The sequence below is a fragment of the Fundulus heteroclitus genome, chromosome 2 (assembly GCF_011125445.2).
Source record: "Fundulus heteroclitus isolate FHET01 chromosome 2, MU-UCD_Fhet_4.1, whole genome shotgun sequence".
NCBI lineage: Eukaryota > Metazoa > Chordata > Actinopteri > Cyprinodontiformes > Fundulidae > Fundulus > Fundulus heteroclitus.
Window position 1 is genome coordinate 15,345,306 of NC_046362.1, and position 15,371 is coordinate 15,360,676.

The 15,371-nt window shown below is 41.5% G+C and overlaps 2 protein-coding genes across 5 annotated transcripts; one reads left to right on the plus strand and one right to left on the minus strand.

The window, feature by feature from the left end:
- The first annotated feature begins 57 nt into the window (after nucleotides 1-57).
- ighmbp2 (immunoglobulin mu DNA binding protein 2) lies at nucleotides 58-9,096 on the plus strand. 4 transcript variants are annotated; one of them, XM_021317948.2, is made up of 17 exons: nucleotides 66-195; nucleotides 263-311; nucleotides 430-518; nucleotides 2,003-2,172; nucleotides 2,254-2,449; nucleotides 2,535-2,632; nucleotides 2,722-2,885; nucleotides 2,996-3,196; nucleotides 3,293-3,440; nucleotides 3,517-3,691; nucleotides 4,891-5,073; nucleotides 5,168-5,286; nucleotides 5,374-5,468; nucleotides 6,217-6,340; nucleotides 6,441-7,229; nucleotides 7,304-7,503; nucleotides 8,816-9,096. In XM_021317948.2, the coding sequence occupies exons 3-17, from the start codon at nucleotides 442-444 to the stop codon at nucleotides 9,011-9,013; spliced, it is 2,937 nt and encodes a 978-aa protein (XP_021173623.2). In that variant the 5' UTR covers nucleotides 66-195; nucleotides 263-311; nucleotides 430-441; the 3' UTR covers nucleotides 9,014-9,096. The 4 variants fall into 4 exon arrangements, with proteins under 4 accessions (XP_012720637.2, XP_021173623.2, XP_036004917.1 ...); XM_036149024.1 differs by having other exon boundaries at nucleotides 263-287; XM_012865183.3 differs by lacking the exon at nucleotides 263-311 and having other exon boundaries at nucleotides 58-195.
- On the minus strand, nucleotides 9,016-14,634 carry LOC105928098 (zinc-binding protein A33). The gene is made up of 6 exons (XM_012865209.3): nucleotides 14,135-14,634; nucleotides 13,844-13,939; nucleotides 13,447-13,677; nucleotides 10,041-10,063; nucleotides 9,840-9,958; nucleotides 9,016-9,754 (listed from the first exon to the last, which is right to left on the minus strand). The coding sequence occupies exons 1-6, from the start codon at nucleotides 14,525-14,527 to the stop codon at nucleotides 9,204-9,206; spliced, it is 1,413 nt and encodes a 470-aa protein (XP_012720663.2). The 5' UTR covers nucleotides 14,528-14,634; the 3' UTR covers nucleotides 9,016-9,203.
- Between the last annotated feature and the right edge of the window lie 737 nt (nucleotides 14,635-15,371).

The window sequence follows — 15,371 nt, forward strand, 5'->3', positions numbered from 1 at the left end:
AAAAAAAAAAAAAAGATGTCTCCCCACTCCCAGCCGGTAGGTGGCGGTGTGACGGGTTCAGAGCCGGATGACATATATGAGGGAAGCGGTGTGCTGCTGTAAACAGACCCAGGGATATAAATGGTGCAATGCAACAGAAGACGTTTGACGGATGTTTAAACAGTTATCATCGTTGTCACCAAACTAAACCAATAAGTGAGTTATGTTTTCCAAAATATCTAGCTAAATGTCGCCGTGTCAACATTAACCATTCTCCTGTCAGCTTTGATGAGCTTCAACAGCCCAAGGTCTGGAAATCTGATCATTCAAAAGTATGAATCGTTTGATATTTATTAACTGATAAAATGAAGTAGGATGAATCAGTTGTTTATGCAAGCTGGTTTTCCTTTTTTTTTCTTTTTTTTTCTTTCTTTTTTTTTTCTATTATAGATCTACTGAGCAATGGCAGTGGAGAAGTTTGTGTCCAAGACTCTGGAGCTTCTACAGCAGGAGCGGGAGGCTGAAATAGAGGAAACCAAGTATGAAATGTTCCCTTGTTTCTAATAATTATTAACAAAAACAGCAATATATAATCTCGAGGGGGAGGTAAAGCCCACAGGAGAGTCTATAAACACTCAGTCATTTAGGGAAAACAGCCTTGAACCTGGAATCGTCTTCAACAGGAACTGAAACTATTGGATCAAATTTCTCTGGGTGATTTTATTACTTGTTTAAAAAGTCTTGCAGCAATTTCTGAAAGTTATTGCTATTTTTCTTAAATGTTTGTTATTTAGTATTTTAAATATCGCGACGCTGTATTTTAGAAAGTCTGGTATTGTTTTGTATGATTTAAACAAAAAGTTTGTCAACAAGTCTCGCTTGTAAATGAGAACTCATGTCTCAATGAGAGTGCTTGTGTATAACTCTCCTTGAAAATTTATGATTTTACATATGCACAAAATGAATCCTTTTATATTTTGAGGAATTTGCTCTACTGATCCTGATCGTACCCCCAGTCAGTACTTGGCAGAAGAGAATATTTGAGTTTCTTATAACATCTTGAGATTAATATGTAGGGTTTATTATTTTGATTAGATTCAAAAAAACCTGATGGAGACTGCACAAAAAATTTCACACAGACGTTTGCTCTTAGGGTGTAGAATTCTGTCATATCATTTTATTTTATTTTGATTTATTTATTTTTTAGATTTTTCGTGGCTCTAGTGGCTCACTTTTTATCACAATAGGCTGACAGGAAGGGGTGGAAGAGGGGGTGAGACATGCGGCAAAGGACCGCGGGTCAGAGTCGAACCCGGGTCGACCACGTCGAGGACTAAGGCCTCCGTATATGGGTCACGCTACCCACTGCGCCACCAGTGTGTCCCTGTCATATAAATTTTTTTATTTAACTGGCTATTCAGTCATCGTGATGAAAACTAAGATCACCTGACAATAGATAAACTCAACTTGGTGATGATGGCCAACTCCAGTAATGTGGGGTTTCTTACTTTTGCTGTTAGTCCAATTTTCTTTTCTTTCCAACCGCTTGATCAAATCTATATTTTCCAGGGCTGTAATTGTGCTTGTGAAGCTCTAGGTTGTGTGTTGTCATACATTATTAATCACAAAATAAAAATAAAATAAAAAATCCAAATATACAATAAATATCCCAAACCATTGTTGTAAAGTTTTAAGTCCGTATTGCTCATCTCTAATGTACAGTGTGTCCTTTTACAGGACGTTTCTCGGCCCTAACATGAGGGACAAATGTAACAAAGCCATTCAGCTTTTTTTTAAGGCACAACTTATCTTTTACTTTTGACAAACCTCTGTGGCTAAAGTGCTTAGCCTCATAAAGAAAACTGGTAGATTGACATTTTTCTTGTTGACATATATTGTCGATAAGAAATGCCATCAGCTTGAGCTAAAATTATGTCTTCAAATTAGGTTTTAAAAATATATATATGTTTTTTTTGCTACATCATAGTTGTGTTGTAAAATGAAAGACATGTTTTATCCTCAGGATATGGCAGGAGAACATTTCCTTGAAAGACCTTCAGAATAAAGGAGTCTGCCTGCTGAAGCTTCAGGTAGGAAGTCAGTCCACAGGCCTGTACGGTCGCACCGTCGTCGTGTTGGAGCCCAGAAAGCATCTTGGTTTCCTATCGCTTCCGAGCAACAGCTTTGGCCCAGGTGACAAAGAGACTTAAAGGCGTAACCGTTGCTCTTGTTTTCGGCTTTTTCTCAGTGTGAGGTTCACGTCTTTTGTTCCAGGCGATATCGTTGGCCTGTATGACCCATCCGGATGCAGCGTGTCCTCACAGATATGCACAGGGATAGTGACAAGGATCAGCCAAGCTTCTGTCAGTGTGGCCTTCGAAGACCTGAAGGATGAAGCCAGTTTTGATGCCGATGGTCTTTACAATCTCTTGAAGTTGGCCAATGATGTTACCTACAAACGGATGAAGCGGTGAGTAGCCCAAACACAAAATACCTTGGAAGGGTTTGTAATTCAGCATTGATCTGTCTTATGTCTTGTTTCTTTATCTCTACAGGGCCTTAAACACATTAAATGGATACAGAAATGGACCAGCTGCCAGTCTGATACATGTTCTCTTTGGAGATGCGCAACCATCCTCTCACTCACAGTTAAGTAAGTGAAGCCTGGCAAAAAAAAATCAAGTTCAAGGATCACAATATCCAGATTAAATGTTCGTGTATTTTCCTCTTTTGTGTTAATAGGTTCGTTGGAGTTCATTAATTCAGAACTGGACGATTCCCAGAGAGAAGCTGTATCTTTCGCTCTTTCACAGAGAGAGCTGGCTGTGATTCATGGACCTCCAGGCACAGGAAAAACTACCACAGTGGTGGAGATCATCCTGCAAGCTGTGAAACAAGGCCAGAAGGTGAAAAGAATGAATTATATAAGTATAGTAAAGAAATTGCATCTTATATCGACAGATTGATGCATTCTAAACCGGATGAGTGTTGTAACTGGGTCTTTGTGCCTGTGCAGGTCCTCTGTTGTGCCCCCTCAAATGTTGCCGTGGATAATTTAGTGGAAAGGCTTGCTCGCTGTAAAGCCAAGGTCCTGAGACTGGGTCACCCTGCCAGACTGCTTGAATCCATCCAGAAACACTCGCTGGACGCTGTCCTCGCTCATAGCGACACCGCAGACATCATCGCTGACATCCGGAAAGATATTGACAAAGCAGTGGTCGGTACTGGAGTTGGCATTCCTTCTAGGGTGGAGATTTTCTACATCCTTAAATAATCTGAGAGACTTAATTTTTTATTTTAATTTTTTTTCCAGGTAGGGATGAAGAAGAGAAGCGAAAAAGGAGAGCGAGGAAACTTCAAACGTGAACTAGGGGAGTTGAGGAAAGAGCTGAGAAACAGGGAGACAACAGCCATCGCTCAGATCCTGAAGAGTGCTGACGTCGTGCTGTCCACCAACACTGGTCAGTGGGGGGCGAAGAAGCCATCATCCTCCAGCTTCAGCAAGCAAAATAATGGAGGGAGTGTTTGTGTCCGCAGGTGCATGTGATGATGGTCCTCTGAAGTTCCTGCCGGCGGAGCATTTCGATTGGGTGGTGATCGACGAGTGCGCTCAGGCCCTGGAGAGCAGCTGCTGGATCGCTTTGCTCAAAGCACGCAAATGCATCCTGGCTGGAGACTACAAGCAGTTACCGCCAACCATCAAATCACAAAAGTAACAGCACAAGTGCTGTTTTTATTCTCATTATCTGTCAAGAGTCCGCTTATGACTTTCAAATAAGCAATAGCTGATCGTTTTAACGTACACTTACCGTCCACGTTCTTACATACACCTTTTCAGTTCCTTGTTAACACAAATATGAATAAGCCAATCATAAAGGCAGCAGCACAATGAATCTAAGCATCTAGACGTGGTGAAGATGACTTGCTGAAGTTCAAAGTGAGCATCAGAATGAGTAGGAAAGGGGATTTAAGTCACTCTGAGCATGGCATGGCGGCTGGCTCCAGACCGGCTGGTCTTACGTCAACCATCTCATGCCGGGTCTGGAGAATGGTCCGAAAAGGGAAAATACGAGCACGTGCCTTGTCGGTGTCAAAGGTTAAAGCAGAGTGGACTCATTTGTTCTAGATGACTGTTGATAGAAAGGCAACAGTAGCTTAACTTTTTTACAACAGAGATATGCAGAATAGCGTCTCTGAAAGTACAACGTGTCGAATCTTGAAGTAAATGAGCTACAGCAGCAGACGACTACACCAGGTGGTCAGCAAAAACCAAAATATACTGGGTGCCATTCCCAAGTTTTTGACAAAATTGGACAGTAACAGACTGGAAAACCATTTCTGCTGCAACATTCAGAAGCTAGGGTCAGAACAGGGAGTAAAATAACATGGCAGCTTGGATCCATCCTGCCTTGTGTAGACTGTTGAAGCTGCTGCTGGTGGTGTAATGGTGTGGACGATATTTTCTTGACCCACTTTTGGCCACTTGGTACCAACTGAGCAGCATTTCATCACCGCAGCCTACCCATGCATCGATCACCATCTCAAACTGTTTTTGTTAACATAATAAGTGAATTGTACCACAATCCCCTCCCCACAGTCACCAGATCTCAATCCAGTAGACCACCTTTTAGGTGTGGTTGAGTGGGCGATTCACAGAGAAATCTGCAGCAGCTCCGTAGAGCTATCATGTCAGTCTGGACCAAAATCTGTGCTATGAAGAGTTAAGGCAATTTCTCAAAGCAAAACGGACTAGCAAGGTGTACATAATGAAGAAGCCACTGAGTGTATTTGGGTCATAACAAGCAAAAATCAGGGTTAAATAGCATTTTTAAGTAAATTCCTCTACAAGTTTGTCAAACCATCTTGTTTCCAAAACTTGTGGCCTAGTTCCGTTTGGGTCTGTCATCACAGGGCCGCCGCCAAAGGCTTGTCTCTGAGTCTCATGGAAAGACTCATTCAGATGTACGGGGACTCAGTGGTCCGCATGTTAACGGTTCAGTACCGCATGAACAGTGCCATCATGGACTGGGCCTCCAAGGAGATGTACCATGGAAGGTTAACCGCTCACAGCTCAGTGGAAGGACATTTATTGAAGTAAGTTTCCACCAAAGCGTGGCGGATATCTCGTATCCCCAAGCCAGTAAAGGTTGACTCTTAGAACAAATGGTAAAAACTTAATATCTAACAGAGATCTGCCGGCCGTCGCCTGCGTGGAAGAGACGAGCACACCACTTCTTCTCATTGACACCGCAGGGTGTGGTCTGAGCGAAATGGAGGTTGCTGACGAGCAGTCCAAAGGCAACCAAGGTAAACTATAAGGTTGGAAATAAAAATAGAAACTTAATGGTTTTATTGCTTTTCCTGTGTAAAGTGTAACTTTTACTGTGTCTCCAGGTGAGGTCGACATTGTTGCACTGCACATAAAGAGTTTGATCGAAGCTGGAGTTAAAGCTAAAGACATAGCTGTTATTGCTCCGTATAATCTACAGGTAAGTTTTGGGTTTGAAAAAGGAGCTGCAGGGGGAACAGGTCGTTAGCTCTAAAAGGCGAAAACGGCAAAAAAGGAGAAATATGTTTTACAGTACAGAAAATGGGGTAAATAAATCATGGATGTACCTCAAATGACATTTATATATTGACAAAGAAGGACTGGTATTCTTTGTTTTTCAAAATGAATTTATCACAGCAGAAAAGGGTTCAGCTAAATACACATATTGACGGTAGAACCAAATAAATGAAAGGTCTATCCATTGTCATTTATTGTCTTCATCCTGGGATGGGAGGAAAGGTCTGATGATGGTAAAAGTATCAGTAAAAGCCATGGCGATGGACAAACGGAGGGATGGATGCTAGGAATATTTAAAATCTAAATATTATTACCATGTGAAATATTTGTTAACCTGTTAGCTAATTTCATATTGCAGCTGAGGGTTTTTTTTACATTTGAGTTTGAAATGTGCAAATAATAATAATGTGTAATAAATAAGAAACTAGACAGTCAGCAAAAAACTGCATTGTATGAATTTATTAACACTTAAATAGTAGTATAGCAGTAGAAACCGTTTTTACTTTATATAATCACCCTTGATCTGATTTGTTATATAGTATAATAATGTTACATTTTATATGACGCATCATAATATAACCTATTAATAATATATAAAATACCTGTCATTAAAAGTCTACGTGCAAACACTTTTTTAAGTGGCTGAATTTGGTTTTTTTTTATTTACAAAGGTTGATCTTCTGCGCCAGAAACTTTCTGGACGGCACCCAGAGCTGGAAATAAAGTCTGTGGACGGATTTCAGGGCAGAGAGAAAGAAGCTGTTGTACTGTCGTTGGTTCGCTCCAACAGAAAAGGTTGCTTCCAAAAACTGTATTTATTTCAGCTGAATTTTGTAAAAAATTATCGCCATCAGCTATTCTGAATTGTTTCCAAACTCATTTATTTCTTCTTCAGGCGAAGTGGGTTTTCTCGCAGAGGACAGGCGGATAAATGTCGCCGTGACGCGCGCCAGACGCCACATCGCCGTTGTGTGTGACGCGCAGACGGTCGGGAATCATGCCTTCCTCAAGTCTCTGCTCGATCACATGACCGAGTTCGGCGAGGTCAGAACTGCGTTTGAGTACCTGCAGGACATTGTGCCGCAGAACTACACCCGCGACCCTAAAGACGCAAAGACCGCCGCCTCCTCCACATCTGGCAAACAGAAGAGCACAGCTTCAGTCAAAGCCAAGGAAGGCCCGAAAACGACCAGCAGCACCAAGGACAACACGGCTGGTCCACAGAATCACACAAAGTCCCACACATCAGCAGAGAAAGACCAAAAACAGAACAAGAGCCGATCCGCTGAGATCAGAGCGCAGGTGGAGACTTTTATGAAAGATGAAAACATGAAGACTTTCCAGTTTCCGTCGTCGTTAAGCTCCCACGATCGCCTGCTGGTCCACCAGATCGCCGAGGAGCTGGGCCTCGTTCACGAGAGCAGAGGACAGGGCAGCGACAGGTGCATCGCGGTCTCCATGCCGGTGAGACCCAAACCCGCCGAGGAGGCGGCGCAGGAGGAAACCCAGCAGGAAGAGACCGCTCCCGCTCCACAGAGAGAGCCATCGCCGCAGCCTGTATTAGATCTGAAGACGTTACATCTGGAGAGGATGAAGAGGGAGCAGCAGAAAAGGGAAGAAATGGTCCGACAAAAAAAGCAACAGAACAACAGTGCTGCTGCTCAGGGAACAAAAAAGTCTAAAGGTTTGTCTCAAAAACACCTGAATGGGTTTAACTCACATCTGCTCGCAGGATAAGTCTGCACTGTTTCCTCTCAGGAAAGAGCAAAACCAAGGCAGGCGCCTGCGACATCGCCGCCGCTGCCGCGCCGGAGGACGACTTCGATGCCCTCATCGGCGCCGTTGTGAAGGCGGAGAGCGTTTGCAGTTTTGTCAAGTGTAAAGCATCCGTGTTGACACTCGGCCAGCTTTGCTTGTTCTGCAACAGGCAGTACTGCCTCAGTCATCACATACCAGAGGTGAGGAGCACTCTGCGTGTTTTCTGACAACTCCCTGTCTCGGCTCTTGTACTGCAGCTCCATCTTAGTACAATAAAATATCATAAAAAGTGAAATTATTTCAGACATTCAGTTCAGTTCATACATTTTAAGCATTAACTCCGGTTTGAATTGATATTATTATGATTTACGGCTCATGAAAACGGGATTTCTTAGTAAAGAATTTTACAGTATGGATATTTCATGACCTGCTGACTTGACTGTTGTCCGGCTGTCAAGCCACTGACGACCTCCAGAAGGAGGGTAAGCGTCCGGAGTTCATAGATGAAGAAGCTGGCAGTTCAGAGGGTGCTATATGCAATGCACTATAATGGAAAGTTGAGTGGAAGGAAAACAAGGAGTAGAAGAAGCAGCACAAGCAACCAGTAACCACAGCTTTACAATAAAGTCTATTTAAGAGCTTGGCAGAAGCACAAGTCTCAGACGGTAGCTGTAGTCGGCACAAACAGATGCATCCAGGAAATGGGTCACAACCCTCACAAACCTTGTGTTAAGCTAAGCCACCCCTGAACCACAGACGATGCCATAAGCCTCATTCCTGACTATACAGCAGCCCATAAATAATTCTCTGGGCTTATTTAAAGAAGAAGAGGAGAGACACCCGCGCCGACCATACAGATGAGCTGAAGGCCATTATTAAAGCAACCTCAGCAGACCCACGGGCTGATCTCCTCAGAGCCCTGACTGAGAATTTAAAGCATCTACTGTATAGTACAACAACATACTTTTAAGTGGCAAGAAATGTTGGTATTAAAAATCATTTTGTAATTATCTTATATAATATATAATTTGAGGAACTGGATTTTAGGTTTTTATTAACTGTAGGCCAAAATTAACCGAAATAGATGCTTACACTGCAAAAACAGAACAAAAAGTAAGTTAAAATCTTCTTGAAATGAGTGTATTTGTACTTTATTTGAGCATGTAAATAAATTAATCTGCCAATGGAATAAGATTTTTGCACTTAAAATAGGAAGAACTCATCTCCATCAACGTATTTCAAGTGCATTATATCTAATTATCTTATTTTAGGGGTAAAATTACTCTTTCCATTGGCAGATAATCTTATTTACCTGCTCAAATCAAGTACAAATGTACTCATTTTAAGAAAATTTTACTTATTTTTAGTGCTGTTTTTGCAGTGTAAATCATTGCATGTAAAGGCAATATAGTATCAAAGTAATTTGAAAGTTTCACCTTTTGAATTGTATTCTGGAAATAAAAAAAACATGTCGGCGATGTTGAAATTTATCGTCTCACTTTGATGTTTTAGGTTCACGGCTGTGGAGAAAAGGCGAAGTCTCACGCTCGGATGAGAATAAGCAAAGAGGGGGTTCTTTACGCTGGGAGTGGGAAGAAAGACAAGTCCTTGGACCCTAACAAGAAAGCGTATCTGCAAAGAAAACTGGACTCTAAGCTGAAAGATATGGCCTCGCAACGGAAACCAAAGAACAACGAGAAGGACTCTTAATGTCATAAAATCAACTTTGTAGTTTATTGAATGTGAAGACTTTCTTCGGATTAAATAAAACAGCTCAAATATTTAACCCAAAATACTCCAAACGACCTTCATTTGATACGAACCGATTCCCAGTTTAAAGTCTGTGCCAAAACAATCCCAGTTCAGGACCTAAACACTGCATGGTGTCCACTTTCTAAGCCTAATCTGCAACCACTTTCAATATCACAGGGCAGACCGTGAGCGGGCTCGAGTTTTTCCAGTCCTCGCACAATCCAACAGAGAAGTAGGGAAAGAGCCTCTCTGTGAATTTCTCCTTGAACGTGTGTATCACTGCTGAGTCGGCAGCGTTGATGAAGAACACCTTTCCTCTCTCGTAGTCCAGCTGCACAGTGATCCTCGCGGGGACCTGCTTCATCGAGATCCTGGTGCGAGGCGACGTCTGAGCCCAGAGCGATTCGTTGCTGCACTTGCCAATCACCCAGTAACCGTCTTCGGGGCTCAGGAAGGCGGTGCTTTTCCTCTTGATGGACTCACGGGCCACCCCGATGTACCATTCCTTGCCGTGGCCCACGTCTACGGTCCAGCTGTGCTTCCCAGACGTAAAACCGGTGGCTCCGAGCACACACATGCGGCTGGTGCAGCGTTCGGGGTTGTCGGGAAGAACCAGCTTGTTGTTGTACTGCACCCTGGTCAGCTCTTGGGACAGCTTCAGGTTCGAATGGGCCGTGTTCGGGTCCAGAACGACCGAAGCTGCAAAACGTTAAAAAGTTCGGTTAGTCGGTGGCGTTTTGTACGCCTCGCGGTAAACGTGCGGTCGGGCCTCCAGTTCACCCACCGTATTTAACGGTTGCTAGCAGCTTCTTGCAAACTTCAAATTTGAGGATTCCCAGATGCTTGGCAGAATTAAGCAGAATGTCTCTGAGGGTCTCAGGATCCTGGATGTTGCCTCTGATGCTGAAACAGGTTAAAATCATTCCAACGTTACTTTACAAGAACAGTTACCGCCTTGTTTAAACAGATTAGGGGCTGTTCATACCTTTGCTTTGTTTGCTTGTATTCCTAAAATAGAATAAAAACAAAACACATTTGAGACACATCATTTCTCATAAGCAAAAAGAAAACACGCATTCTGGATGCACAATTATTAGAGAAGTATGCAAAGAGTAGCCATGCATGCAAACATAAATTGGGCTTCGGCTGATGGGTGTGCTATACATGGCAATATAAAAGTTGTAACGCTGGAAAAGAACAGATATAAAGGCTCTTAAGTGACGCACAGTTTGGATCAGCATGAACATGACTTTACTCTCTAACCATTGGATGATTTGCATAAGGAGTTGCCGAATCTGAGGTTTTCCTTTTGCAGGGCTACACCATGAGCTTAATGCGTCCGCCGTGCCAGCAGCATTTCTAAAAATTCCCCTGTCAGCGTTACAAATACAGCGGCAGTGACACTGTATTTTGTACAATAAATATTAGGTTGGGTAGCATTCAGTATCAATTTACTTTAAAGCAAAAATATTTTATCTCCAGAGCAATTTGCAAACAATTTGACTCCCTTTGAACTTTTTTAACTTGTCAAATTACCAGCAAAAAGAAGTGTGTAACTGTAAATTACAGGGGAAGCAATGCATAGTTTTCTAATTGTTTTACAAAAGCTGAATCGTTTCCTGTTTTAATCTGACACCTCTAAGCAGATCGGATGACAATCCTCAGGTTGCTTACGAGCAACAAAAAATCCAATTTAATGTGGAAAAAAAAGACTCAATGTGTAATGTTTTCTTGGAAAAACTAAATAGTCGTTAGTTTTGAAATAAAGAAGCGAGTCGTTTTTCTGTTTTCTTGGTCTGTAATATATTTGTGTCTGTTCTCAGCAGCAAAAACAGGACGTGGGTCACCCTTTCTGTGACAGCGGCAGCTGTAATTAGGAGTTAGCTAAGTGGACGCGGTGCGCTCAATCTGCTTTTGAGGAAGAGCCGCTGGGTGTTGACGGTCCTGTTTACGAAGAAATTCACGCTGGAGTTAACAAAATACTTTGTGTCGTACCTAATATTTCTACTCTTTAAAGTATCAATAAAAATCTCACACTAAATAATTTTTTACTGCATCAGTTTCCTGTGCTGGTTGCCCAAATTTGAACCATTCTCAAACTTAATTTCCTAAATCCTTGGTGCCCGTCCCGTTTCTCTCTCTGCCTCATTATTGCCAATAAAGACCACCAAGGCCACAAAATCTTTAAGATGATGACAGCAACGCTTGCAGCGGTAATGTGACATAACTAAAAAGGTTAAAGGGGCAAGAATAGCAGGACACTGGATGTTTATATATATAAAACTGAGAAGGTTCCGTTTCCCTGAGTAATTTCTAACAATTTTTAGCAATCATGATTTCCTACATTTTATCACATTACAACCACAAAAAGAAATGTGTTTTGTTGGAATCTTGTGTGAAAGACCAACACACGGTGGAAAATTATATAACCATATATTTTTTTTTTTTTTTTTTTTTTTTACAAATAAAAAAAACTATTTTTCTCTGAGTAGAACCAATTGCCTTCAAATGTTGCCTGATGATTGCTAATGACTGAACAGAGCCCATCTGTGTGTAATCTAATCTCAGTACAAATACAGCTGCTCTGTGACGGCCTCAGAGGTTGGTTGAGAGAATAATGGGGAGCGAACAGCATCGTGAAGTCCAAGCAACACACCAGACAGGTCCGGGATAAAGTGGTGGGGAGTTTTAAAGCAGGCTTAAGCTATAAAAAATATTCCTCGCTTTGAACATCTCACAGAGCACTGTTCAATCCAACATCTGGAAATGGAAAGATTATGGCACAACTGTAAACTTACAGTTTACACAAGGAGAGCACTGATCAGATATGCAGCCAACAGGCCCATGGTGACTCTAGACGAGCTGCAGAGATCCACATCTGGGGGTGGGGGGGGGGGGGGAGATCTGTCCTCAGGACAACTATTAGTCGTGCACAAATGTGTTTTTTATGGAAGAATGGCAGGAAGAAAACCATTGTTTAAAGAAAACCATAAGAGTCTAGGATGTCATTCTAGATAGCACTCTGTCATTTCAGTCCCACATTGATAATATCACTCGGTCAGCATACTTTCATTCACGTAAAATCTCTCGCTTATGTCCAACTCTCTCTGCTAACAGTGCTGAAATTCTGGTTCACACCCTGGTTACCTCCTGCAACTCTCTCCTCTACGGGCTACCTGACAAATCCAGTCATAAATTACAACTACTCCAAAATTCTGCTGCCCTTATCGTTACCAGAAGCCCCTTTATCAGTCCCACAACACCTGTCCTGCAGCAACTTCAATGGCTTCCCTTTAAATATCACATAATTTATTTAATTGTCCTTACATTGAAAGCTATCAATAGTCTTGCCCCAGAGTATCTCACTGAGCTCCTTAATATCAGGATACCTTCTCACTCTCTCAGGTCCTCTTTTTCCATTCAGCTCATCCTTCCACATGCTCGTCTGGCTAACCTGGGGAATTCAGCCCCATATCTTTGGACCTCTCTGCCCCACTACATTCAACACTCCACGTCCATAACCACTTTTAAAACTCACTTAAAAACGTATCTTTTTAGACAGCCATACTCTTTATAATTTTTAAATTTCATTTTATTGTAAGGATCCCATCCTTTCTCCTGTTCTTTTTTATTTTATTCCTGCTCTTTGTTGATTCAATGTTTATTAAAATTGAGTTTTTTATTCTTGATTCTGTAAGGTGACCTTGAGTCACCTATAAATAAAATGCATTATTATTATTATTATTATTATTATTATTATAAGAAGTCCTGTTTACAGTTTGCCAGAAGCCATGTTGGAGACACAGCAAACTTTTTGTCCAAAACACTAAACGATATGTGTGGTTGGAGAACTAACTAACTCTGCACATCACTCTGAACACACTATCCTCAGTGTCAAATATGATGGTGGCAACATCATGCTGTGGGGGTGCTTCTCTTCAGCAGGAACAGGAACGATAAAGTATTGACTCAGGGAGGCTGAATACTTTTGCTCAATGCCCATTTCAGTTTTTTATTTATAAAAAAAAAAAAAGAAATCATTATTTTCTTTCTACTTCACAATTTTATATCTTTTTTTGTTGGTCGGTCACATAAGATTCTAATAAAATATCGTATTTGCTGTATGTTTGTGGTTGTAATGTGACAATATATGGAAAAGTTCAAGAGTATGAATACTTTTGCAACCCACTGTATTTAAGTAACTAGTGTCATTTCCTTGCAGCATCTTCTTGCTCGGCCAATTGCCATTTAGTTGATGTATAAAATGTAAATCTTCTAAACGAAGAGAGCGTTTTTATGTACACAATAAGCAACTGTGGAATCGGAATGTGAACAGAAATCAACCTCAACCATTTTAGTAAAGAAACGAGCCCAAAACCAATAAAATGTACCTGTAAAAATGGCAGATCCTTTGCTCTGAGCACCATGTCTATTTTGCTGATTGCGGAGTTCAGATCATTTATCTCCTCTTCTATATGTTTGATTTTTGTACTCATGACCTGGATTTTTATCTCTTCTTCCTGTTTGAGCAGCCTCAGCCTCTTGTCCTCTTCATCCTTGAGGAACTGGTGAAGCAGCAGGAACTCCTCTTTGATCGCCTTCTGGATTTGTTGACCTTGAGTCTGTAATGTTAGAGCAGGCTGGTTATTCTGCTTGTTATTTACTGGAAAGGAATTTTCTTTCATCCCTCCGGGACAAAGGTAGCTTATAAATTCAACATCAAGATTAAAATAGCAGAGTTGGTAAAAATAAACAGGCGAAGGGAGGGGGGGTCTGATAAGCTTTTACCTTTATATAGGTTTTTGTTTCCTCCCATTGATGTTTAGTTTTACTCATTGTTCTCACTTTTTTTCTTAAGGTCTCAAGAGTGGCAGAAAATTCACCCTGTAATGAGAACATGATAGAAAACTCTGTAAAAACATTAATTTGTTATGTTTTCAAAAGTCCATGTTCTCGTAGTGAACTAAGAGAACATGGACGTTGTTGTTGCTTTCTGATATTTTACAGACTCAGAAACAAATGTGAAAAATATATACTTATCTTTCTTATCATGATATTAACTTTCAATTCTTACCGTACCTTTTTCTGTTGAGCTGCTTCCTCCACCGGGCAGCACTTGTGCACCTTGTGGTCCTTTGATATTTGGCAGACGAGACAGATGGGCACCTCGTCGTTGTTGCAAAAAACCTTCAGCTTCTCGTTGTGAAGCGGACAGCTTTCCTGCGCCATGGCCCTCCTGTTTTGAAACTGATCGGCGGCTAACTTTAGATCCAGGTTGATGGGAGGCATCCTAGTGGAGGACTCAGAGCCGCACACGGGGCATTCTCGGCACTTTTTCCACTCCCAGAAGTTGTGCAGGCAAAGTTTGCAAATGTTGTGTCCACATCCTAAAACGACGGGTAACGTATAAATGTTGAAGCACTGGGGACAAGATATCTCCTCCTCAGAGACAGATTTCCCTGTCGATGACATGTCGCCGTCCGCCTACGGATTGATTGAAGGAAACATCCTTGTTTCTCGGAGAAGGTGCAGTTTCGCGCAGCATGAGCCGATTCCAGCAAATGCTGCCCAGCTAGTCGAGCAGGTTAAAAAAAAAAAAAATCCCGGCATGTTCAAGTTCCCACGTAATGAGGACTTATTCAAGACTTTCCTGTACAGCCTGGCGTGGGGGAGTGAGGAGAGGTTAGAAGAAAAACACGCTCACTGTAACGGCCCTTTATTTTCAAAAATGAAACACTTCCTTACGAGAAACAGTAACATAGCTTGACTGAATATTCCAACTATGCACTTGATTCCCTAAAACTCATTATGACTGGAAAAATCTAAGAGAAAAAAAAAAAAAAAGAAGTTGTGGCATGACCGCTCTTGTTTTCAAGACTGGAGGCAAACACAGAGGTAGTTTATACAGGAAAATCTCTATTTTCTGGATCCAAACAGGAACCTTGAATACAATCTGTCTTGGCAGATGCACACATGATGAGTCAGCTTTTTTTTTTTTTTTAGACTTCAAACAACAACCAGCTGGCTTTGACAGGTGAGGTCAGCGTCCTGAAATCCAGATATACAAGTTTATGTGCAATAACGGTAAATTAGATAGTGACAAGTGAATTCCACTGGTTTCTCCTTCGTCATACTGTAGTTTGTAAAACAATGAAAACAAATGTTAATTTCTCATCAGAACTCCACACTTTTCTGGACTCCGTTTCCCAGAACGCTCAGTCCTTTACAGTAACTTTAAAATATAAAATACAAAAATGTAACCATGAATTTATATGGGATATTTCTAAAGTGGACAGGCTTTATGTACAGAACCAAG

What these genes read in the sequence shown, in the direction of transcription:
- ighmbp2 (XM_012865183.3), top strand. Translation starts at nt 442, where the DNA reads ATGGCAGTGGAGAAGTTTGTGTCCAAGACTCTGGAGCTTCTACAGCAG. An exon ending in AAGATATTGACAAAGCAGTG is followed by an intron (nt 3,197 to 3,292) that starts GTCGGTACTGGA and finishes TTTTTTTTCCAG; the next exon opens with GTAGGGATGAAGAAGAGAAG. An exon ending in CCAACCATCAAATCACAAAA is followed by an intron (nt 3,692 to 4,890) that starts GTAACAGCACAA and finishes CTGTCATCACAG; the next exon opens with GGCCGCCGCCAAAGGCTTGT.
- LOC105928098 (XM_012865209.3), bottom strand. Translation starts at nt 14,527, where the DNA reads ATGTCATCGACAGGGAAATCTGTCTCTGAGGAGGAGATATCTTGTCCC. An exon ending in AAACAAAAACCTATATAAAG is followed by an intron (nt 13,678 to 13,843) that starts GTAAAAGCTTAT and finishes CTAACATTACAG; the next exon opens with ACTCAAGGTCAACAAATCCA. An exon ending in GCTAGCAACCGTTAAATACG is followed by an intron (nt 9,755 to 9,839) that starts GTGGGTGAACTG and finishes AACGTTTTGCAG; the next exon opens with CTTCGGTCGTTCTGGACCCG.